The sequence below is a fragment of the Nycticebus coucang genome, chromosome 3 (assembly GCF_027406575.1).
Source record: "Nycticebus coucang isolate mNycCou1 chromosome 3, mNycCou1.pri, whole genome shotgun sequence".
In the NCBI taxonomy this organism is placed as follows: Eukaryota; Metazoa; Chordata; class Mammalia; order Primates; family Lorisidae; genus Nycticebus; species Nycticebus coucang.
The window spans coordinates 145,480,887-145,505,796 of NC_069782.1; the positions used below are offsets into that span (position 1 = coordinate 145,480,887).

A 24,910-nucleotide genomic window follows, 5' to 3' on the forward strand; every position below is an offset into this window, starting at 1 on the left:
GTTTCCTCTGCTGTCTTTATTCTCTCGGGGATGCCCAGGCCCTGGCATCCATGCCACAAGCTGCCACATGCTGCTCATTCATTAAAAGCCCCTGATTCCTCTCTGCCATTCTAATTATGCACAGCAGTAATAAAGAAGCTTTCTCCCCTACCAAAGAGGCCTATTTATATGACAAGAGAGCATTTTACCCCCACAAGATTGAGATGTCACTCCAAGCCTCGTTGGAATCAAAGCTTCATCTCTTCTGAGACTGCCTGAGGTCTGTCCACTTTCCCTCCAGCTTGACCCATGTTTCTAGAAGCGCTGCTGTGGAGTGAACAGACTGTGGATGCCATCCCCATCTGCTGTGTGCCCTCATGTCTTGCTGACTGATATTCACTCAACAAACAATAAAACGGTTATTGAACACCTACTGTAAATATGGAAATGAAACACAAAGTCCCTGCCCTTCTTAGGAGAAGAGGCATTGAGAGAAACAACACAAGCTTTAGGGCTCCATGAGGGACTTATATCCCAACTCCCGCATTCACTAGCTGGGCAAGTTACAGAATTTACCAAAGCCCTCAATTGCCTCATTGGCAAAATAGGGTAATAAAAATACCAACCTCGTAGCCAGGAGTTGTGGTGGGCTCTGGTAGTCCCAGCTATTTGGGAGACTGAGGCAGGAGGATCACTAGAATCCATGAATTTAAGGTTGCTGTGAGCTAAGCTGACACCACAGTACTCTAGCCAGGGGCAACAGACTGAGACTCTGTCTAAAAAAAAAAAAAAGCAAAAACCAACCTCATAAGGTATTGGAAGAGTCAGTGGAATACACACATATAAAGCTGGCACTCAACAAACACCACTAGGAACCAGCAATGGTTAAATCCTGAAGGCTTCAGGGCCACACAGGTGGATCTGGCCCCAGTGGATAAGTCCAGGAAGGTTTCCTGAGAAACCATACCATGTTTTGAAGGATGAGTAAGGGTTTGCTAGACAAAGGGAGGATGTCATAGGCAAGGGGAACTGCATGTGTCCAGGGTCAAAAGAGATCACAGGACTCCAAGAAACACAAAACACTGCGTAGGGGGATGCGTGGGGAGGTCATGGGGACCACCAGAGATGCAGACACAGCTGCCTGCAGAGGCAGGTGCTGACACAGAAGTGGGTCCCATGGCCAGAAACCTAACCAGTAATGCCCGGAGCATTGCTTTGACCTTTTCTTAGTTCCTTTGAGGGCCACAATCAGCATCCCTCTGTTTTGATCTGTAGGTTGGTGGCCATAAGAAGTGGGGCAGCCACACTCTCCCTATCAGCCACTGGCTCCCTCATTTAGACATTCCACACAGTTCCTCGGGCCTACAACACACCAGGCATGTGTTAGGAGAAGCTATACAGCTGGACCACCTGGGCCCCTAGTCCAACGGCCCAGGTCCCAGCCCTGACACAGATCCCTTGCAGCTGTGCACTGCTAGGACTGGCAGCCTTCCTCTCAGTGAAATTGGGGTACCAGGGCCCCTTCATAGAGTCATTCACTCAACAACAAACCAAGTCAGGCCTAAATGAGATAACTCAGTATTCCCAGCTTTCGGCATATACTAAGTCCTCAATAAATGTCAGGGTTTAAAATGTTTATTTTTATTAAGATTAACCACCGGCATAGTAAAAATCCCATCTCCAAAGCCCAATGCGAGGCCTCCAGAAGCACTCTCAACCCTGCCTGCCAACCCTCTCCTCAACCCCCACCCCCACCCTGGAGAAAAGGACTCGGTTTCCACTGCCCACATTGGTCCTGCCCAGACTCAGTCACCACAGGGTCTACCCCAGCCGGAACCACTTGGTGCACTGCCCCCACAACTGATCTCATCCTTCCAGGGCTCTGTGTGTCAACCCACTCAGGTCATGAGTGAGGGGCAGGATTAAAGGTCATCTCAGCCTTTGCTGTCCAGACACTAAAGGGGACTCACCTTTTACAAGTTAATTCATTTAAATATCCTACAAAAGAAATTTACCCACACATACAAAATGTACAGAATAGTAATGAACCACCACTTCCCATCACCAAGCTTCAACAACTACCAACATTCCGCCATTCTTGTCTCATCCTCAAATCCACCCACTCACCACCCTACCCCTACTCAACTTGTGGGGGAAGATTTTATGGCCCACCTTTCCATCGCACACACACCCTGACTCCCACTGCTCAAAAATCCCACAGTCTGAAATCTGTGCCACTTATTCTTCTGCACCAAGAGCATCCAAGAGCATCCTGGAAATTCTCTCCATAAGCACAACCATGTTTATCTCCCTAATAGAATGGTAACTACTGACCACATCCATGAAGGATATAAACAGGGTGGTACCCTGGAATCAGATGGCCTGGATTCCAGTTAATTCTTCCTAGATGGGTGACCTTGGGTAGATCACTCAATCTGTGTTTAGATTTCCCACCCTCTCAAAGTGGAATGCTAGTAAGAGGTTTGTTGTGAGACTTAATAAAATAAAACAAAATAATGCATGTTCATTGCCCAGCACAGGATGTGCAATGTGGAAACCTTAGAGATAGATGTGTTGCAGGAGTGAGCAGACTTTACTCCTATGTGACACTATTAATATCCTCATTTTACAGATGAAGGGATGGGAGTCAGGGACAAAGTGAGATGCCAGGGACAACCTGCTTTTGAGGTTGTCCTGCATCCTAAGTCCATGCACCTGGATTCTCACCAGCTGCCTTGAATTATAGATAGTTGGAGGTGAAGAAACACTATAGAAGACTCAGGCGGGCAGTGGCAGGTGGCACAGCACCCCCAGTACGTGCTTCCTCGTTCTGTGTGGGACTCTCTCCCAACTCTAGAGAGACAACCACACCAGGCGTGTGTGTGTGGAGGGTAAGTGTGCTGAATTTGATTTTATAAAACAGTGTTGGGAAGGGTGTTGGGGAGTGCGTGCCCACCCCGCTCACTCTTCTAATTCGACAGCTCCTTTGCTCAACTTTGCATTTGATACAACCACCCACTCTTCATCTCAGCATGAGAGACAAGAAACTGGCTCACTAACTCTCAAGCTTTAGCATTTCAGACACCCCTACTTATCCTAAATGTTTTCCAGTTTAAAGAAAAGTGGGGAAAAATGAGTCAACGCAGTCACTGAGTGATGTTCAGACAAAGACAGCTGCCAGTCGGTTACCAGCATTTGCCAGGTGAGGAAGGGCAGGGAGGGGGCAGATTCCGTGTTCGGGCAGGGCCTGGGCTCGCCCTCCCTAGAGTGAGCGGTGTCAGGATCCCCCAGCCCCCACCCTGCACTCTCCCACCACTGCAGTGCCGCGTGGGGAGGCACCTCCCAGATCCGCAGGAACAATGGGCTGAGGAGGGGGCAGGTGCGGCTGGGAGCGCAGCAGAGGGTGGGGGCCGTGGGCACAGCCCGCAAGACAGGGAAGGCAGCAGTGAAGGTGGCTGGGCTGCCACCGGACGCAGTTTCTCCGGCTTTGAGGTCCCGCAGAGCCCGGCGCTCCTTTCTGGCTGGATCTCCCTTACATCAGGGCATTTTAAATTTCATCCTCCCTGGCGGCTTGCCCATAGCTCCGGGAAAAGCTGCCGGGCCGCTCTCCCCTCGGGCCTTTGCTCCCGCCAAGGCCTTGCAGGTCAGGGACACGCGGCGCCTCGGTGAGCCCAACTTTCCTCACTCGGGACCCACAGAAAGACCGGAATCCTGGCCAGCCCGTCCCCTCCTCGGACGAAGCTTTGATTTACAGCCCTGGGCTCTGAGACCCGCTTCCCCTCCCCGGTCCTCTCCCGGTCCGCGACCTCTCTGAGCCCTGATGACGCTCCCCAAAGACAGCGGCCCCGGCACATCTGCATAATGTGAGCCTCCATCCTCCGCACTGGGCTTTTCCCCTCGCCTTCGCGAGGAGGGGACAGTTCAGCCCCGCCGCTTGGCCCTTCCTCTGCCCAGAGAATCCCTGGGGGGTGGGCAGGGAGGAGGGTGGGATGCCTTTGGGCCCGTAGCTGCTGCCGGTTCGAGCATTGGGCCCGGGCCGGGTGGGATGAAGGGACAGGTCCAAATCTCAGGTTTCCCCCAGGCGCCCACTCGCGCCTCGCTGAGTCACGGAAATTAGCCGCTAGCGACACCGGGCCACCCGGCGGCCCGCCCTTTACCCGGCCAGCGCTGGCCGCCCCAGCACCGCGCACAGGGCACGGACCGGGGAGCCGATCTCACCCGCACTCACACCGGTCTGGCAGGAGGCGCCACCCCGCGGCAGGCACGGGCAGGGTGCCCAGCAGGGGCCGCGATCCCCGCCGCAGTACCCGCACCCTGGCCGCGAGCGCAGCCCGCCGCGCTGCCGCCCACTGTCCCCCGTGAGAGCAAGATGCGGAAGGAGCCCCCACTTCTGCACGGCCCACGAGGGGGCTGCGGGCACCGGACCGAGCGCGCCTCATCCCTCCCCTGTCCTGCCAGCCTCAGTCGCAGGACCCGCACCCTGCGCTCACCTCGGGGCCCCGCGTCGCTGCCGCCGGCCTCCTTGTCCGCCATTGTCGCGCAGCCCCGGCCCGCGAGAGGAGCCTACGGCACAGCACCCGTGCCCGTGCGGGTCCCTGTCCTCGTCCTCGGCTGCGCTCGGGCCGGGTCTGCGCTGCTGGCAGCCTGAGCACTGCTCTGACGCGGCCGCCGCCGCAGCCCGGGCTCCTCCCCGCGCTCCTCCCCGGCCCGCCCTGCGCCCCGCCCCGCCGAGCCGGAGCCAGCCACGGACCGCCGGGGACGGCCGGACACTGCCCGGGCGCGGCGCAGCGAAGGGCGGGGCCCGGGAGCTCCGCGCCCCGCCCTCCGGGAGCCGGCCCCCTCCTCTCCCGGCTCGCGGACCGAGCGCTTGTCCCAGCGGCGGCCGTGGCTGGGAGGGTGCGCGCCTGAAGAGCTGCTGCTAGCCCAGCCTGCCCGACCCAGGCGCGGCGAGGGACTGATTTCTGGCCCTAGAGCCCCCTGCGCGTCCGCTCCTAGGAAGGCACCGAATGGCAGGCCCTGAGCCCTTCTGCAAGCACAGCGCACACGCCACACTCTCTCGGAAATGCCCGCTCCACTCCCCGCCACTTTCTCTCTCTCCCCAAAGGAGCGGTCCAAGGTCCGCGCAAAGGTGACCTGGGCGGACCCAACGCGGCCAAGATCCAGGCCGCAGACCGAGGACCTGCGCGGGGGCCGTGCAAAGGCATCGCCGCCGGCATCCGCCTGCAGGCCGCCTTCGGGACTCCATGGCAACTCGGAACCCAGGGAGGCGCTTGCCGGGGAGGCTGAGTCGCGCCTTCCATATATGGGCTTTAGCCGCCCCGCCCCTTAGAAGTCTGAGAATAACGACATTAATAATGCAAGGCTTTAGCGATGAATGATTCATAACCCGGGTCCTTCGGCTCTGCCACACACACACCGGTTGCACCTGTTTGGTCTTGATCGGCCTATTTTAGTAATAAGGGAAGTGATCAGAATCTAACACGACCGCTATTGGGTCCTTTGCAGGCGTTTGGCACTATGCTGGGTGCTTGAGTGCTTTAACTCCTTTCCTCCTCATAACTAGCATTTTCAGATGAGGAAATGAGGTTTGGTAGGATTAAGCTAAGCGACCAACCCAGCATCACACACAGCAGGTAAGTGACCCAGCTGGGATTCCTACCCAGGTGTAACCACCAGGTCTCCCTCACTTAGTGAGATGGGTGGCATCTCCCAAAGGGCACCTAAAGGAGGCTTGATGGTGCAGCTCCATTATGGGTAACAGCTGCTGGGAGAGCCCAGGGACGAGGCTCTGCTCAGAAAGTGATGATAAAGTAACAAGTTCAAAATATGAAATGCTATCTTCTGTCTGCCTACATTAAACCCAAATACAGTCCCTCACTATGTGAGATCCTGGTCAAGTTATGTGATCTTTATGAGGTTCAATACCCTCATCTATGAAATGGGTGTAGCAGAAAAACCCACTTCATAGGAGGATTAGTGAGACCAGGCATGTAAGAAGCCCCACATGGGATCTAGCACACATGGTAAACAGTCCCAAAGCATCAGCTATTAAATCACAGGCATCCTTTTAACAGCAGACAACGGCCAGTTGTGCAGAGCAATGGGCAGTGGAGGTACATGGCAGGGTACAATATATTCCCACAGAACCCCCTCTCCCTACTAAGGTGGTCTGCTTGCTGAGATGACACCCAGGGCCAGACCTTCCTCTCCCAGGCTCCTCACACTCATATGAAGTCCAGCACATCCTTTCCTGTCCTTCCTCCCAGGGGGCTGCATTTCTGTGAAGCAGCACCACCTACCAGCACCCAAGCCACACACCTGGGCCATTTGGGTTTGGTCCATCTCCAGGTAAAGCATAGTCCAGGTGCCTCTCCTCTCCTTCCTCCTCTGCATTCTCATTGCCACCACCCTTGTCCAGACGCCCATCACCTCTCCCTGCCCCAGCCTGCTCACTATTCCCCCGTGCTGCTGTCGTACCCCCTGGTTCAGTCTTCATAAATCTGGTCTGCCCCAGCCTTGCTCCAGCTCCAGCTCCTTGACTTCTTCAACCCTTCCCACACAGCCTCCCTCTCTCAGGCTGGGATTTCAAAGACCTTGAAAGGCACCTGATGTATGGATCACTTGTCCCTTGTCCCAGCACCACCAGCAACGTGGAGAACCACTGCTGTTCTTGTGCATGGACTGCCAAAGTCCAGGAAGTCCCTGCCTCACCCCCCACCCCCCGGCAGAGGGCCTCTCCTCATTCCTCTCCATCAGGGACCTGACCCGGGGTGTCAGGACATTGGCCTTAGCAGCTTGTCAGAACCAGCAGGAACCCCACAGCCTCCACCCCTCCACTTCCTGCTGTGCAAAGGCCTTGCGTGCCATCTGCCCCCCCCCCGGCCCCCAGCTGCAGCAATATGAGGGCCTGTGAGGAGGATGGGAGATGACATCCAGCCCTCAGTGCTGGGGGCAGAGAGACAGATGTGATTTTCATGGAAGCATGAAAGGCAATGCACGCTGTGCCTCAGGTTTCCCCTCACAGTTTCATACTTGTCATGCTAATTACCACGTTCCCTGGTGAGCACTCAGTCCACTGGCAAGGTGCTGTTGTAGTCTCACCTAATTCCCAGGGTGGCCCTCACCATCTCGTTTTGGTGTCCTTCGACCATCAGCATGGGGGCTGGAATGCACAGCCGGGTCCTGTCCATGTCACTAACATGAGGGAAGAGCTCCCACCTTCTTCCCTGGGCTGAACAGCAGCCAAAATGATCTCATGTCACTGTCCTGCTACCAGCTGCTGCATGAACTGGCCTCCTGTCCCCCAGTGACCTTGGCTCCCTCCACCCTCCCACCTCCCAAACAGATAACCCCAATTTGAACATGCTGAATGATATCCAGTCTCAGGGGCACTGCTCAGGACACACCCCTGAAGAAACTCATCAGGTGGCTTACTAAGGAAGCGTGGGTAGAGTGAGGTCATGGGCTTTGTTGCCCTCCTCCGTATCCCATGTCTAGAGCAGCACCTGGCACATGGGAGGCACTCAAATGCTTGATGACAGATTGGCTAAATCAGTCAGTGAAGCTGGAACCCAACAGGCTTTGCCCAGCAGAGAGGACAAAGGCCACCACACGGACATTCCTGCAGCCCAGGCTATCTCTGGGCATGCCAGACTCCTGGGTACCAAGCTCCCTCAAGGATCCTCTTCAAAAACTCCTCCTTCTAGTACTCTCTGCGGACACACCACAGCACCCTCCAGATGATCCCATCGGGGCCCAGGCCGAGGGCTGTGGGTGGTGAGACCATTACACATCTTGGCTGGACCCCTAAATGCCAAAAAGTAGCCCAGCCCAGACCCAAGTCACCACCTTCTAGTCCCCTGCATGCTGGTCACTCCTCAGGGGCCTGGCCTCAGATCCTCAAAGAGCCACAGGTTTTACCAGATAACCCTCCTATAGGCCTCACTTTCTTTGGGACACCACCTGGCCCTTCAAGATGGTATGAGGCCCTTCCTCTGTCCTCTGTGTGCTCCTATTGTAGCACTGGTCACAACTCTGAGGTCAGCATTATCATTAAGCCCATTGTACAGATGCCAAAACTGAGGCATAGAAAGGTCACTGCGCTAAGAAGTTACAGACCCAAGACTAAACCTCTGAGACTAGAACTTAGGTTTTTCCAACTTCAGGTTGCCCATCTCCCCCTCAAGTTGCAAACTGCCCAGGGATGGGGAAGCCTTATCCCCATAGTGCCTGACACGGAGAGCTAAATATTGAAGGAAAACAGGTCCCTCAGCTGCAGTTCTTTCTTATCTCTCTAGGATCCTCTTTGCCCACTGGCTTGCAGATACTCCTTGCCAGCAGACTCCCTGTCTGGGCAATTTAACCCCCCAACATCCCTACCCCCTTCACATCAATTTATGCAAACAGAAGCCAGAGCCCAGAGGCAGGCCCAGCTAACCCCACCAGGCAACCAGGGCACCTGGTACTCTGTACTAATTGTCAACCGTGGAGACCCTCTGAGAGGTGGGGGAGGCAGCTGAGTCTTTTACCCTCCACTGGAAAGAAACTGAGAAACACTTGCTGATCGGAAGCAGGTAAGAGTGAAGTACAACACAACAAGGCAGAGTGTGGGGAGCAAGGGCTCAGTCCAAACAGGGCTCACATGGGCTTGGCCATTTCCTGCCCCCTTGGGGTCTGGGGACATACGCCTCCGGGTCTGTTTCTTCACCTAAAAGGGGCCCAATATTCATAGGTGAGATAATTATGGGAGATAATATATGTAAAAAGTATTTAGTTTAGGGCTGCTGCAGTTAATGAGAGTTATTTAATTTTCATACTTGGGCCACAAAAATGCCTTTTGCTTGTGTATTATACATTACAGAATGCATCCAGGCAAAATTGTCTTGGTTGGTGAAGACACATAGAAGTTATAAAGGAGTGAGTAGCTTTTTCTTTTGAATGTTTAGGAAAAAAAAAATTTTTTTTTTAAGTTTAACAAACACTGATACTAGTTCAAATTCTAACTTTGAATTTGAACACAAACATCCAGTGAAAACTGCTTCGGACTCTATGACATGCCACCAGAATTTTCTCTATAAACTGAGTATCATAAAAGTGACTCCTTTATACCAGGACCAATATTCAAGATATGCTAAAGCAATGTAAAAACTTACTAGGAAAAGGGGTATATTAGACCCCTTCACCTCCAACTGTCCATACATTTCAAACACTCGGCCTTTGAGCTGACTCGTGGTGGCCATGTATATGCCCTCTCCCCGCAGGGGTTTTCAACCTCATCTGGTGTGAATCAGCCTCTCCATTAACATTCCCAAACACACTTCATATATACAACATGGGACTCTTCCACAGAAAAATTCAAGAGCCAGAGGAAATTATCACTCTAAATATCATGATCACTCAGGCCTGCAATGTAAACATTAGAAATGCCTTCTCAGGTAATGAAGGGTTATCCAAATATTTTTCTTATTTCAAACAGCAAAGGATCATCTGTGCTTACTTTCTCAGCAGCATTCTGAGACTGCTCAAACCCTGGCCCTGCAGAGCTCCTGGTTCATTAATAAGACAGGACATTCCAAAAACAGCATCTCAAGGAGGACGATGCAGAGGGAAACAAAGTTCAGAGATGGAAAACTGAAATAATCACATGGCCAGGAGAGCTTTCACAAGGGCTGTAGTGAACCACAGACTACAAGGGCCAAAGATTTCACATTGTGGAGAAAAACTAGTTTCCTCCTCTTCACCCCACAGCCTGGGGCCTGACCTGAAGTACGTGCTGGTAAATCTTTATGGAAGAAATGAATGAATGATCTAATAAAATAATGGACTGAAGCTGGGCACAGTGGCTCATGCCTATAATCCTAGCACTCTGGGAAGCTGAGGCAGGCAGATCGCTTGAGTTCATGAGTTCGAGAGCAGCCTAAGCAAAAGTGAGACCTCATCTCTACTAAAAATAGAAAAACCGAGGCAAGAGGATCACTTTAGCCCGATTTGGAGGTTGCTGTGAGCTATGATGCCATGGCACTCTACCCAGGGTGGCAGCTTGAGACTCTGTATCAAAAATAAATTAATTAATTAATTAATAAACAAACAAAATAATGGATTGAAAATTGGGGCCCAGAGAAGCTAAATCTCTCATTCAAAGTCACACAATTAGTGACAGAGCTTGACTTTCATTGTCTGGCTCTGCAAAATGCCAAGTGAGAGATGGCTCGTGCTGGCTGCAATGGATTGGTGATGACTGCTAGGGCACTGGATAGGGCAGAAGGCCCTTTCCAGCTCCCTGGATGTGAGTGCAGTGATGGATTAACAATGTTTGTTCCTGGACTGGGAACTGTGGCGTCCAGGGCAGGGTCTTGCCCTTCCTGGGACTTCATGACCTCCAGGATCCCTCCTCTCTAATTTTCTAGAATTCTATAACAGGCAAAGACAGCATTGTGACTGTGCAAAAGTAAATCCTAGCACATCCAGTCACCTGCAGCCTCAAAGGCCAGGAAAAGCCTCTGAAAAGTCAAATCTTCCTTAATCATGGTGCTGCCCTGATCACCTGCCTATCTAGATGGTTCTACCCCTTCTGAGGGATGTTTACACATCCTAGATAGAGGCAGGCGGGTGTCTGCACAGGAGGGTGTATTCTTTCTGGTGCAAGTGCAATCGTCACAGGGTTGGCTTGAAGAAGAGACACAGGCAGCACTGGCCTAACAAGCTGGAGTGACAGTGTTATCTGGGCCAGAGGGCTGACAGCAGCAGCATTGTCAAAGCAACGCTCAACAAATCTTCAAAACCAGCGGAGTTAGTAATGTACCAATAAGACAATACTTCTCAGGCAAACCAGTGCAACTGGGAGTGACTTCTGCAAGAATGAGCCCAAACGTTGTCTATCTTTGGGGCACTGGGTTCCTGGTCACAGCCCTGTGGGAGCTAGAGCCAGTCATTTGTCCCTGGACCTCAGTTTCCTCATCTGTGAAAGCAGGCCAACTCTTCCCTGCTGACCCCTGCCCCTACCGTGTTATCACCCGCCTCACCTTGAAGGGCACCTCCCTGAAACTACCTACGGTTTCATATCATATCATTCCACCCCGTTTGTCCACAACACTAAACATACTTTGAAGTCATTTGGTGTATTTGTATCCTTTGAGGCTTCCCCACTAGCTGGACCTTCTCTGTGGGCAGGGGTAAGAATGAACATTTACCAAGCACTTGCTGTGTACTGAACATTGTTCTGGGCCTCTCACTTCTGCACCATTCATCTTCGTGGAAGCGCAGACACAAGAAATATACTGTTGTTGTCCCCATTTTACAGATGAGGAAACCAAGGCCTGAAGATTAAGTACCCAGCCACAGTTCTACGAGGATCAAGTGGAGCAGACAGGGTGAGGAACCTGCAGCCTTGAGGAAACTTGTGACCTTCCTGGTCCTTACGTGTGGCCTTTTGACTGAATCCACATTTTACATAACAAATCCTTTTACTAAAAGTGGTGCACCAAAGAAAGACAAAGCTTTTCTTGCCTCCCATAATGCTTTAAAAACATGGTGCTTGAAATCAGAAGGTCGATTTTGAAATTAGAAAGTCTCAGGTTTCCCACCTCTCAGCCCCTGGCACATAACAGGACAAGAAACGTGTTGAATGAATGAGGAAATGAGCGAATTAGAAGATAGAACTACAGTTTACAAAGCACCCTCACACCTCTCCTCTCACTTGAATCAGATAACTGCATCAGGAGGGAAGTATCACTATTCCTGACTTTTTTTTTTTTTTTTTTTTTTTGTAGAGACAGAGTCTCACTGTACCGCCCTCGGGTAGAGTGCCGTGGCATCACACGGCTCACAGCAACCTCTTAACTCTTGGGCTTACGCGATTCTCTTGCCTCAGCCTCCCGAGCAGCTGGGACTACAGGCGCCCGCCACAACGCCCGGCTATTTTTTGGTTGCAGTTTGGCCGGGTTTGGGTTTGAACCCGCCACCCTCGGCATATGGGGCTGGCGCCCTACTCACTGAGCCACAGGCGCCGCCCTGACTTTTTAAGACAAGAAAACTGACGGCCCAGTGAAGGCTTGAGTAACCCTGTCCTGAAATGGTAATTATACAGGCTGTTTTAAGCCATTAAGTTTCTTTCAAATCTTGTGCTTTAAAGTTGCATGTACATTTGCATTCTATTCTACAATATACCTGTGTTTGTTTTCTAAGCAACACTAACATCTTAGATTTCTATTGTTTTTAAAAGGTTTTATTACGAAAAAATGTCAGGCATTCACAAAAATAGAAAGGGCACTATAATGAACCCAGAGCTACCCATCACTCAAAATTACTTAAAGACAAACAGCTACCGAAGTGAAATTGCTCTCCCAGGAAAAAATAACAGCAGCTGTCATCACTTAATTTTCACAGTCCTCCCTCTAGGAAGTACACACTCACGCTGGCTTCTATTTCAGATGGGGATGTGGAGGGTGAGGCCAGCTCACTTGCTAGAAGTCTTAGAGCCCCAAGGGACAGAGCCGGGAGTCACCAGGCCTGGTCTGTTTAAGGGCCAAGAGGCTCTGAAGAGAGCCCTGGAGGTGGAGAAAGTCAGTCCTTCATCCTCTCCCTGATTCATCCTCATCAACACATGCAGGGCCCCTCCCTGAGATGGGACTCAGAGTCTAACTGACCCAGCCCTCAAGGAACACCCAGCCTTGGTGAAAAGCAGAGAAACAGACATAACAAAAATTCATGGCAGACCTCAACCAGCGTCTTTGTCTGAAATTTACTAGGAAATTATTTGGGGCCTAACCTACCCTCTGTCCCCTCCACCAGGAAGCAAGTGCAGGGACAGGGAACAGAATTCCAACTCCATCCTTCCCTAGCTGTGTGGCCTTGAGTGAGTAAAAGAGGGTTGGTAAAGCTTCCACATACTACCCTGTTTCCCCGAAAATAAGACATCCTCCGAAAATAAGACCTACTTACAGGAAAGATAAGACGTCCCCTGAAAATAAGACCTAGCGCATCTTTGGGAGCACACCTTAAAATAAGACACCGTCTTATTTTCGGGGAAACAGGGTAGATCCATTGGAACATTACCTTAGACAATGCTTAACCAGATGTTTGCAGCAAAGAATGTTTCCCATCTAAGTTGGCTATTTTAATTATCATTGCCCATAACCCAATCTCTAATAAATCCCAGCTTTGTAAAAGAGTGTTGGCATTTTTGAGCCCACTAGGATATTTCTCTGAACAGGTATTCCTTTGGAAAGTCTATAAATCTGAAAAAAATAAATGAAATTAAAAAATAAAAGTTCTCAGCCTTCCCTACTCAGCTCACCATGGGATATTTGCCACATGTGAGAAGAACAATCTGGCAGTCAGTGGAGCAGACAAAGACACCCTGTTGCTTCCCAGCCCAGTGCTGGCATGCTGGCATGAGTTCCATGATCCCACAGGACATACCCATGGGCGGTGCGGCCAGTATGGCCAGAACAAGGGCTTTGGACTTGAACCAGCCTGGTTCCCGTCCAGCCTCTCTCCAGGGCCTCCTCCTGGGTGGATGACGACTGAGGGGACCCCAAATGGATGCAAGCACTTCAAAGCAAGCACTTCATAATCAATGATCAGAGACACTGGACCTGGTCTCAGAACCCCTGGCTCCAAGCCCAGCTCTGTCATTTGCTGTGTGACCTTGGGCAGGCCACCTAGCCTCTCTGAATCCCAGTCTTTTCATCGGTACAATGGGGATAAAAATCATACTTATTATTCTTGCCACAATCTGCCTGTCACAAACCTGAGGTGGAATCCCAACTTGGCCACTTCTTAGTTTGTGATCTTAATTACTGTAAGCCTTATTTTCCTCATCTGTGAAATGGAAATGATTATTGCACCTACTTCCTAAGGCTGTTGTTAAGATTAACTGAGGTAATGTGTGTGAAATGCTTGTTGCTCAGTGGTGGAGAATGGGTACTGGTAGAGAATAGCTGTGCCACATATATTGGTAGAGAATAGTTGTGCCACTTATATTAATTCTAATAAATTAATATGCAGTTCCCTTTTATGTTTGCTCATTTTGTGCTGAGCACTGGCCAAACACTCAACTACCCTATTTCGCATTCCCCCAAGAAAGCCAGCCTTGTGCCAATGATGGGGTGCATCCCTCTTGGCAACATGGTGAGTCCACAAGCCAAGCCTCCTGGGCCCACTCCAGCAGAGGTTGGCTGCATGCAATTTTGTCCCCAATGGCTTACATAGCCAGGGAATGGCCCAAACTGCTCTATCAAAAGCCAGAGGGGTGGGAGGGAGGAGGGGAGAGCAGGCTCCTTCCTTAACCAGCCTGTATCAGTACAGTCTTCACCTGAAATGGGGTAAAACACACTATCCTGACCTCCTGGCTTGGTGAGGATGAACAGTTAACCAAAATAAATTATTTCATCCCTAAAAAGGTTTGTCATTTCTTCATTTCCTACTTTGTCTGATATCCTGATAAAATTCTGAAAAAGTAGGGAGCAAAAGAAGAACTAAAGAAAAAAAATCAAAATAGTAAACTCAGAAAAGTTAAGTTTCTGGTTTTCATAAGCTAAAAAAAATTGAGGATAAGAATAAAACTAGACAAAGATATAGGTTGCATCTCTGTGATCTAACCAGTGGACACGTGTGTGTGAGAGCCTGTGTGATGTGTGCTTGTGTCTCAAAGTTCAAGAGCTAACTACTCAAGCCCCACAGGAATATCCCCACAAATAGACAGTTAAATAAACACAGACGAAGATCCATCTCATCAGTAATTTAGATGTGTACATATGGTAAAACTTGTTTTAAGGGGATAAACTATAAAACAATAATACCTAACGATGAGGTAATGGTGAAGTTTATACTTTCATACATACGTGGGTACCACCATTACCACCATCTTAAACTAAGCTTGGTTTCATACTTTGGAAAATCAAATGGTAACATTTAAAATACTTTGACCAATTAATCCTTCTCTTAGACATTTCTTCTATGTCAAAAGAAAACAACTATATCTACCCACATATTTTAAAATGTTAACTGATCAAGAGTACCATTAAATAAAATTACAAACATAAACATGAAGGTGGTGTTTCAATATGGAAAAATGTCACATATAGTAGAAAAAAGCATGAAAGTATCAGTGTATAATGATTATAACCACTAAAAGTATGCCTGTGTAAGGATAGACCCTGGAAAAATCAAATTGTTGTGCTAAAGCAGAGGAATAAAAAAGGGAGAATTCTGTCTTTTCAGTTTCTTTTAGGGCTTTGTAATTTTTTTTTCTGTCTTTCTTTTCCTTTAAATTCTGTCCAGAGACCAATGTCTCTCACTTCCAGGGAAGGATGGGAACTGAGTCCTGCCTCAACCAATACTCTGGCTGTTGCCATTAATGATTTGATTCCTAAATTATGTGGTTGTTTCTTGAAACTGCAGCTCTCAAAATAAACTGGCTGGTGTGCTTGTGAGATCACAGGCAAACAAGCTCCAGCAAATACTTGATTAGAGCAAACACATTAAATTGTGCACTGGGGCCAAGGAATTTCACATTTGGACACGAAATGTCAGTCCACACAAAAGGCCTTCTGAGGCCCCAAGAGTGAGCTCAGAAAGGCTGCCCTTCCCTGAGCTTGCTTGCCTTGGCACAGGAACACTGCCCTAGGCCTGTGGCCACCTCTCATCCTGTTCTGGGTCTCACGCCCCTTTGGGAATCTGATAAAAGCTCAGACTTTGCGAACCATTTTGAGGGGTCTGTAAGTCTATGTGGTGAAAGTTCATTATTTGCTCATTTCTGCACTAAAACAAGCATGGATTAAGGGTCTATTACATACTAGGCCGTGAGGATAAATCATATAATGGGAGGCAAGCACAGACCCTGCCCTAAAGGATCTCACAGTCCTCAGGACAGACAGAAAATAAGAGAATACAACTTCCAGTGAATTGAGGTTGGGCTGGTCCAGGTACAACAGTGTGCCAATATCAAAAGCTAATATTTATTGAGCACTTACTAGATGCCAGGCATATTTCTACACCCTCTCCACAGAGTATGTAACTCGTCGCGGATTATGTTTGATTCCCTTAATCTTCCCACAGCCTTAGAGACAAGTAAGTATTATGCTCATGTTACAGGTTAGGAAACAAAAACAAAAACGGTTTGAAGACGTGCTCAAAGATGATCAGCAAAGAAGTTGAGACCTGGGACTCTGATCATGCCTGCCCACTCGGGCGCTCAGGCTGCTTACAGTGTAGCCTAGAGGTGCAGGGAAGGAGCTAACCAGCAAACGGGAGGAGGGCCCCAGGACTCCTAGGTTCTCCAGGCAAATCAGTGCCTCGGTATTCTGGGTTACGCCTGTGTTCCCCGAGCTGGCTAACAGCTTGAATCTCGGGAGGAGCATCCCTCATGTGGGCTGTCCCCTCCAGAAGCCAGAAATTGTTTGCTAGGGCCATGCTGAGTGTATCCATGTAGACAGCCTCTACCAAGGTCACCTGACTTCCCTCCAAATGCCCCTTCTCTTCAATAGCAAAGGGCGACAGAAAGAATCTCCAGCGTAGGATTCATAAAGTCCTCAAACACTGGATGGGGTTAAACACATACAGAACCACATTAAGAGACAGAATGTCTGTTAGGCTGAAACCAGTACAGGTCAAGGTTAAAAGTACAGGCCTGGGTATTTCTTGCTATGTGGTTTTGGGCACTTTTTGGTACCTAAATTTTTTCCTCTGTAAGATAGGGTTAATAACTGTACTTACTTTATTGGGGGTGTTATGGAGATAAAGTGAGTTAATACATGTGCATAGACAATAGTCGGCACATAGTGAGTGCCAATGAGCGTCAGATGCTATTGATTATAGACAGAATGACCCATTAACATAGTCGCATCTCCAGTTAAATACAAATCCCATCTCCCTATTTCTCTGTCCGCTAATAGTTATATATGCAGTTAAAAGACTGGAAGAAAAGGCACTAATGTACATATTAATAGCAGCAATCTTGACATAGTAAGATTATAAGTGATTTTTATTGTTTTCTTTATGCTTCTCCCCAACTCCCAATATTTGCAACAGACAGCAGGTAATAAGAACAGAATCAATAAATGATTCTTTAAAATCAAATCAACAGAAGTTGAATAGGTGATTTAGAAACGAGGATGGGGTCACAAAGGCATATCTCAATGCTAGGTGCCTAATACTGTTTGGGAAAGGTACCTCAAGGCATGGCCTTCAGTCTCTTTGGAAACCTCCAAATTACCCTTCACATCAACACATCTTATCTGCTGAGAAAAGTTGCTACTTCTCCTCACCCTGGCTCAACTTTGCTCCCCTTCCACTCTGCACGTCTAGGCCTCTCTAGGCAAAGCCCTGTGACTTCTGGCTGCCATTATGCACCATTTACTATGTACCAAGCTCTGAGATAGCAACCTCACAGGATGATCTTTGAGCTGAGGTGCAGAAAGCAAATGACTTGCCCAGGACCACCTAGTCAGGAGGTGGCATGGCTGGAATTCAAACCCAAATCACTTATCCCATCAAGTCCAGAGCTCATCATACAGGACAGCTCCATGGCACAGGGAAGTCAGGAGTCACAGGAATATGGTGTGGAGCCGAGGGAGGTGGTTTCTTTTTTCTGGATAGAATCCTTGCCTGTGGATCATCTGGATATTAACTACATGTAGGTGACCTGTGCAGACACATATGCACATATGTGATTGTGTATGTGCGAGAAAGAGAGAAAGAGGGAAAGAGAATGTACTTATAAAACATTTTTCAAAAATCTAAGGCTAGATAATACCACATGGAGCTTGCTCAGGTTTCTCAAAGAATCATAGAAGCTGAATTTAAAGCCAAGAAAATAAAGAAGATGGACTCAGATGAGTAGAACATAGAAAAGTCAGAGCCCGTGGAATGCTCTGAGATGGCAGCAGGCCTGGGCTGAGTCTAGATCCTTGTTCCTAGCCACAGAATCCTGGAAGTCCAAAGTCAGAAGGAACTTTGAGATGATTTTTTTTTCATAAATATACAGAATTACATTAATATTTGTGAAGGTACTTTCTACTCTGTTAATCCTGCAAAATGCAAGAGACTGATATTCCCAATATCTGCTGGAAACATTAGCTTACTTTTCCGCGTAACAACTAAACAAATGTCATTAAATTATAAATGTATGTAGTCTCCCCCTCTCTCTGCTTTTAAGAATGCTTCTGCACGCATAGCATCCTTGGTGCTTGGATTTATGGAGCATAAAACATAGGTCAACACGCACACAACTGGAGAAGCCAGAGACCAAATGGCTAGATGGGAAAGAGAACTTCAATTCTCATGGAGGTTCAAAAAGAAAAAATTAAACACATATTTAATAACAGCTTTGATCTAAAAGATAAAGGTAGAAGGAAGAAAAGCACAGACACTGATAAGAAAGTTTACACATCTGGAAAGAGAGGAGAGAGACAGTGGAGGCAGCTGTCGCGAATAAGAGAAAATGAGAGGTTGGGGAGGGAGAATCAGGCGATGATGAGACAAAAGGGATCTGTTCATCTGGGCGGATACAATGAATGTCCCCCTTTTGCATTTTCTTGACAGACTGCAGGAAAATTTTAATTTACTTTTATTTATTTTGAGATCTTGTGCTGATTTTTGAATGTAACATTGCGCTAAGGCTGGCTTGAGTGGCAGCCCAGGTTTTTATGGATTATGTACAAATAGGCACTGTGCTCCTCCTCCCTGCCAGGCACTGAGCTAGGCGTAGCGGAAGCCCCTTGGCCACGCTCCTGCTTTACTCTTCCAGCTGGTGGTCTCCAGACCCTACAGTCCTCCAGAATTGTTCCTCTCTAGCCCCCAAACACGTCCTCCAGAGCAATGGGAAATAAATGTTTCCTGCCCTGCTTACTCTGTCAATGGGTCTCTCTGCCTCTGGTTCCAACCTCTCACCCACAACCCATTTTCTACATTTGCTGCCAAAGTGCTTTATTTCAAAATACTAATTAGGGGGATACAAGTGTTTTTGTTACAAGGCTATCTTGTATAATGCTTAAGTCGAGGTTTTTGGTGGACCCATCGCCAGAATAGTGTTCCCTGTGGCCAACAGGTAAGTTTTTATTCTGTGCCCACCCCCACACCCTTCCCCTTTTATGGGTTCTCATGTCCTTTACATCCCTTTGTGCCCAACGTGTACTCATCTGTCAGCTCCCGCTCATTACTGAGACCACGTGGTGTTTGGTTTTCCATTCCTGAGACTCTTCACTTAGTATGATGGTCTCCAGTGCACTCCGTGTGGCTGCCAATGACATTGTATCATTCCTTTTTATGGCTGAATCCTATACACACCACATTTTCTTTGTTCACTTGTGAATTGAAGGGCACTTAGGTTGATTCCTTGTCTTTGCAATTGTGAATTGTGCTGTGATAAACATTCAAGTGCAGGTGCCTTTTTTTTTTACTAGATGACTTCATTTCCTTTGGGTAGGTACAGAGCTGATCATGGGCTGCCCCTATTTTGCATCTTGACCTCCTCCTCTGCCTCCTCCCTTACAGGATGAAGTCATCATTCCCATCACTCCAAGGCCTGCAGTATCCGAGGCCTGCAACCCACCACCATCCTCCCCATGTCCTCTGCATCCACTATACCCAGATTTCCTCCCACACTGCCTGGAAAACCCTGGTCCTCTTTTTCACCTTAAAACTTCCTCTTGCTCTTTCACAACTCAACTGGGCATCCTTCCTCCAGGAAGCCTCGCTTGGGAATCACTCTCCCTAACCCCTACCTCAGACAAAGCTTCTTCTGCCCCTGTTAAGGCATTTCTTTACTTACCCTCAGCAGTGGCTTGTGTGTCCCTGATATTCAGCCACCACCATCTTAAGGACAGTAACTGCATCATGGTCACCTCTAGCACAGCTCCAGGCATGTGGTAGATATACAAATAAGTTCTGTTGCTGATGGTGACAGAGTTAACACGATGGAAAGACACATCCTGCTGTCAGGTAGGGGCAGGGGTGGCACCACCAGCTTAGTGTTCAATTTCAGCTCATGCATGGTGGAAACCTGCTGGTGTGAATGGACCTATTTTGTTTGTATCTCATGGCACATGTGGGCCAGGAGAAGCCAAATGGGGTCTTTTAGCTGTATTTTAAGATAAAATATTTTCAAATGATACCAGTGAAATATGATCATTTTCAAACAATAATAACAAATGACAATAAATGTAAATAAGAAAATAAAAATCTCTTGTGAACACTGCCTCCTCCCCCCATGCCCTGATACCACCACTGACATTCTGGTGGTGGTCCCTAGACCTCCTGTGTAGTGTGATATGATCCACTCTCTCCATGCCCACGAGGCCCCTGCTTCTCAGAATCTAGGAACCACCCCCAGCAGAATGGGACTGGGGGACCCTCTATTTGGGGACTTGGCCCTGGGCAAAGACATAGCTGGCCCCAATCCCAACCTGGGGCCATCTCCAGGCAGATACAAAGGGGTCATTTTCCCTCATGTACAAAATGTGCTCTGGACTGGGAGTTTTTCTGGGTTATGAGATTCAACTCAATTGGAAAAGATCATCTGAAGTTTTCTAAGAAGGTCAGATTTAAAGACAGCATAGACTGAAGCTTTATTTTTGTCCAGAATAATCATGAATTATGAAAGCCAGTGGCTGTAAGCTGGGGCACAGCAGGCTTTTGTGGAGAAAGGAAAAGCATGGGTAAGAAACAGCCACTGAAGGACTGGAATTATGGAGGCGCCCAGCCACCAGCTTCTCCCATCAGGGCATCCATCCTAGGAAGTCTGTGAGTAGAGCCCACAGGTGAGTTAATGTCAGGATTTACCCAGGGCCAGGGCTGAGTGTCACAACACCCACCATTGCAGCTGCCGAGGCAGCAGTGACTGCCTTCTAACCCACATTGGGGAAAGCCCATCCACTGGAACTACCCTGTGGAAGACATGACTGCTCAAGGATTTCCACTTTGATCCATTATCCCTCATTTAGGAATCTATCTACACATATGAAACAAAAATGTGAACAGTTATCATTGTGGAATAAATTGTAATTGAAAAATACTGGAACTAACACAAATGATCATTGATAGACAAGTTGAATAAACAGTATTGTATATTCATTCAATAAAATTCTGGGTGGTCATTGAAATGAATGAAGAAAACTCCTATGAATTGACATGGAACAATTTTTGGAACATATATAACTTTTAAAAAGCAACCAAAATATAGGCTAGGTACAGTGTCTTGTGCCTGTAATCTTAGCATTTGGGGAGAATTGCTTGAACCCAGGACTTAGAGAACAGCCTGAGCTAGAGTGAGACCCTAACTGTATAAGAAATAGGAATATGGGCGGTGCCTGTGGCTCAGTGAGTAGGGCGCCGGCCCCATATACTGAGGGTGGTGGGCTCAAACTCGGCCCCGGCCAAACTGCAAAAAAAAGAAAAAAATAGCCGGGCGTTGTGGCGGGCGCCTGTAGTCCCAGCTCCTCGGGAGGCTGAGGCAAGAGAATCGCCTAAGCCCAGGAGTTGGAGGTTGCTGTGAGCTGTGTGACGCCACGGCACTCTACCAAGGGTGACAAAGTGAGACACTGTCTCTAAAAAAAAGAAAAAAGAAATAGGAATATTAGCCTGGCATGGTGGGCAGGTGCCTATAATCTTAGTTCCTCCAGAGGCTGAGGCAAGAGGACTGCTTGAGCCTAGGAGTTTGAAGTTGCTGTGAGCTACAGTGATGCCACTGCACTCTACCCCAGGCAATAGAACAAGACTCTGTCAAAAAAAAAAAAAAAAAAAAAAGCAAGCAAAATACAAAAGACTATATAAAGAGAGCATTCTGGCTCGGCACCTATAGCTCAGCAGCTAGGGCGCCAGACACATACACCAGAGCTGGCAGGTTCTAATCCAGCCCAGGCCTGCCAAAAAACAATGACAACTACAACCAAAAAATAGTCAGGCATTGTGGTGGGCACCTGTAGTCCCAGCGACTTGGGAGGCTGAAGCAAGAGAATTGCTTAAGCCCAAAAGGTTGCTGTGAGCTGTGATGCCACATACTCTACCAAGGGTGACCTAGTGAGACTCTGTCTCAAAAAAAAAAAAAAAAGAAAGAAAGAAAAGCAAAAAGAGTATTCTAAAGCAATAGAGAAGAATAAAGTGAGGAGAGGACAAAGACCGAAGGGGTAGGGATGAGTGTGTGATATCTATGAAATGAAGTTATCTTTTTATAGTTTTGACTATATCCAAAAAGTGTTTATATATCCGAAAATAAAATTAAGCACAAAGGATTTTTAAAGCACAAACCCTGGATTTGATATAAGTAGAAACAAATAAACCTTACTGCCCATCATATGAGTGGAAAATACAACATAACCACACAGAAAATCACTAATAAATTTTGGATACAGTACTCTAACTGTATATTTTTAATACGACATTTTTGAATGATGAAAAAACTGCAAAGAAATCTGAACTTAATTTAGTAGGTTTGTTATAAGTGTTGGTGCTATAGTTCTGAAACTATGTTTTCGTGTAGTGAAGGACGGAAGAAATGATGTTAGAGACTAAGGTTTTGACCTTGGAGGCTCAATACAAATACAGAATGGGAGGAGGAGATGAAAACATATCTATGGGATATATCAGTGTGTACTCATAATTTAAAAAAACAATAATCCAGCACTCAGATGGTGGTTTCTAAACACCATTCACAACCTAAGGAAATGTGTGCTCCCTGGTGATATGGGTGATTCTAGGACTGAGGCAGAAAAAGTACAAGTTAAACCTGAAACATCTTGTAGTGGCAGATCGTTAACATGAGCTCAAAGATCACAAGTAATATTAAAAAGCCCCGGGAGCCAGCATGACAGAGCTCCCATTAGGCAGATTTGGGACACTAGAAGCAAAAAGAAAAGGAGTGGGGGGAACGATGACAGTAATTTATTATAATACACTGAATTTTAAAAATAGATCTAGGAGAACATGATAATATTAAAAATAAAATATATTTAAAAAAACAAAAAAATATATATTTACAGAAAGAGAAAAGAGGGGAAAAGGAAAATGTTAAGGATACACAGGTGTTTGCTGCACTGTTTTTATAGTTTAGCTGTAAGTTTAGAACTTTCAAGATTAAACATTGAAAGTAAAAAGACAAAGACTTGGATGTTTTGAAAGCTGAGAAATGGGGCACGGACGCCCAGCAGCTGATTGTTCTCAATTGTTCTCAAAACCTCTGGGAGGAGGTTGATGGTGAAATGCCTCTCAGTTCCCCCAAGCTATTGTCACCAGTTTCACCCTGTCATAGACAAGCATATATATATATTCTTTCTACTTTTTGCCCAACAGGAACACCCTGTACGCTTTTTTTGGACTTGAATTTTGCTCCATTTCTATGAAACAGCAGCGTTCCTTTTGCAGCTGCACATCACTCAGCACATAGATGGACCACCAGGATCTATCTGCCAGCACCCCCTCCCTCGCACCATGTGCCCATATCTGCTTCCCCCACACCCATCCACCTGCTCGCCCAGTTTTTTTTTTTAATTAAATCATAGCTGTGTACATTAGTATGATCATGGGGCACCATACACTTGGTTCATAGACCGTTTGACACATTTTCATCACACTAGTTAACATAGCCTTCCTGGCATTTTCTTAGTTATTTTGCTAAGACCTTTACATTCCACATTTACTAGGATTCACATAAACCCTTGTAAGATGCACCGCAGGTGTAATCCCATTAATCCTCCTCCCTCCACCTACCTCCCCCCTCCCTCCCCTCCTTTCCCCCCTTCTCCCTATTCTTAGGTTGTAACTGGGTTATAGCTTTCATGTGAAGGTCCTACATTAGTTTCATAATAAGGGTGAGTACATTGGGTACTTTTTCTTCCATTCTTGAGACACTTTACTAAGAAGAATATGTTCCAGCTCCACCCATGTAAACATGAAAGAGGTAAAGTCTCCATCTTTTTTTAAGGCTGCATAATATTCCATGGTGTACATATACCACAATTTATTAATCCATTCGTGGATCGATGGGCACTTGGGCTTTTTCCATGACTTAGCAATTATGAATAGGACTGTAATAAATATTCTGATACAAATATCTTTGTTATGATGTGATTTTTGGTCTTCTGGGTATATGCCCAGTAGAGGGATTATAGGATTGAACGGCAGATCTATTTTTAGATCTCTAAGTGTTCTCCATATCTCTTTCCAAAAGGAATGTATTAATTTGCATTCCCACCAGCAGTGCAAACGTGTTCCCTTTTCTCCACATCCACGCCAACATCTCTGGTCTTGGGATTTTGTGATGTAGGCTAGTCTCACTGGAGTTAGATGATATCTCAAAGTAGTTTTGATTTGCATTTCTCTGATGATTAAAGATGATGAGCATTTTTTCGTATGTCTGAAGGCCGTGCGCCTATCTTCTTCAGAGAAGTTTCTCTTCAAGTCCCTTGCCCAGCCTGCGATGGGATCACTTGTTCTTTTCTTGCTAATGCGTTTGAGTTCTCTGTGGATTCTGGTTACTAAACCTTTGTCGGAGACATAACCCGCAAATATCTTTTCCCATTCTGAGAGCTGTTTGCTTGCTTTACTTACTATGTTCTTGGCTGTGCAGAAGCTTTTTAGTTTGATCAAGTCCCAATAGTGTATTTTTGAAGCAGCTTCAATTGCCCAGGGGGTCCTTCTCATAAAAAAACTCGCCCAACCCAATTTCTTCAAGGGTTTTCCCTGCACTCTCTTCTAGTATTTTTATAGTTTCATGTCTTAGGTTTAAATCCTTAATCCAGTGAGAGTCTATCTTGGTTAATGGTGAAAGGTGTGGGTCCAGTTTCAGTCTTCTACAGGTTGCCAGCCAGTTCACCCAGCACCATTTGTTAAATAGGGAATATTTTCCCCATTGAATGTTTTTAATTGGCTTGTCAAAGATTAAATAACGGTAATTAGCTGGATTAATCTCTTGGTTCTCTATTCTGTTCCAGACATC

General features: G+C 47.4%; 1 protein-coding gene across 2 annotated transcripts in view; it reads right to left on the reverse strand.

Annotated features, from left to right (window-relative positions):
• HSPA12A (heat shock protein family A (Hsp70) member 12A) overlaps window positions 1-24,910 on the reverse strand; it is a 167,231-nt gene that overhangs the window by 61,100 nt on the left and 81,221 nt on the right. Inside the window, exon 1 of one of the 2 annotated variants that reach the window (XM_053583830.1) lies at window positions 4,470-4,627. The exons of the other annotated variant lie outside the window; for it this stretch is intronic. Coding sequence (XP_053439805.1) covers window positions 4,470-4,512 — 43 coding nt within the window. The 5' untranslated portion in view covers window positions 4,513-4,627. Of the gene's footprint in view, window positions 1-4,469; window positions 4,628-24,910 lie in introns of those variants that run through there. 2 annotated transcript variants of the gene reach the window in all.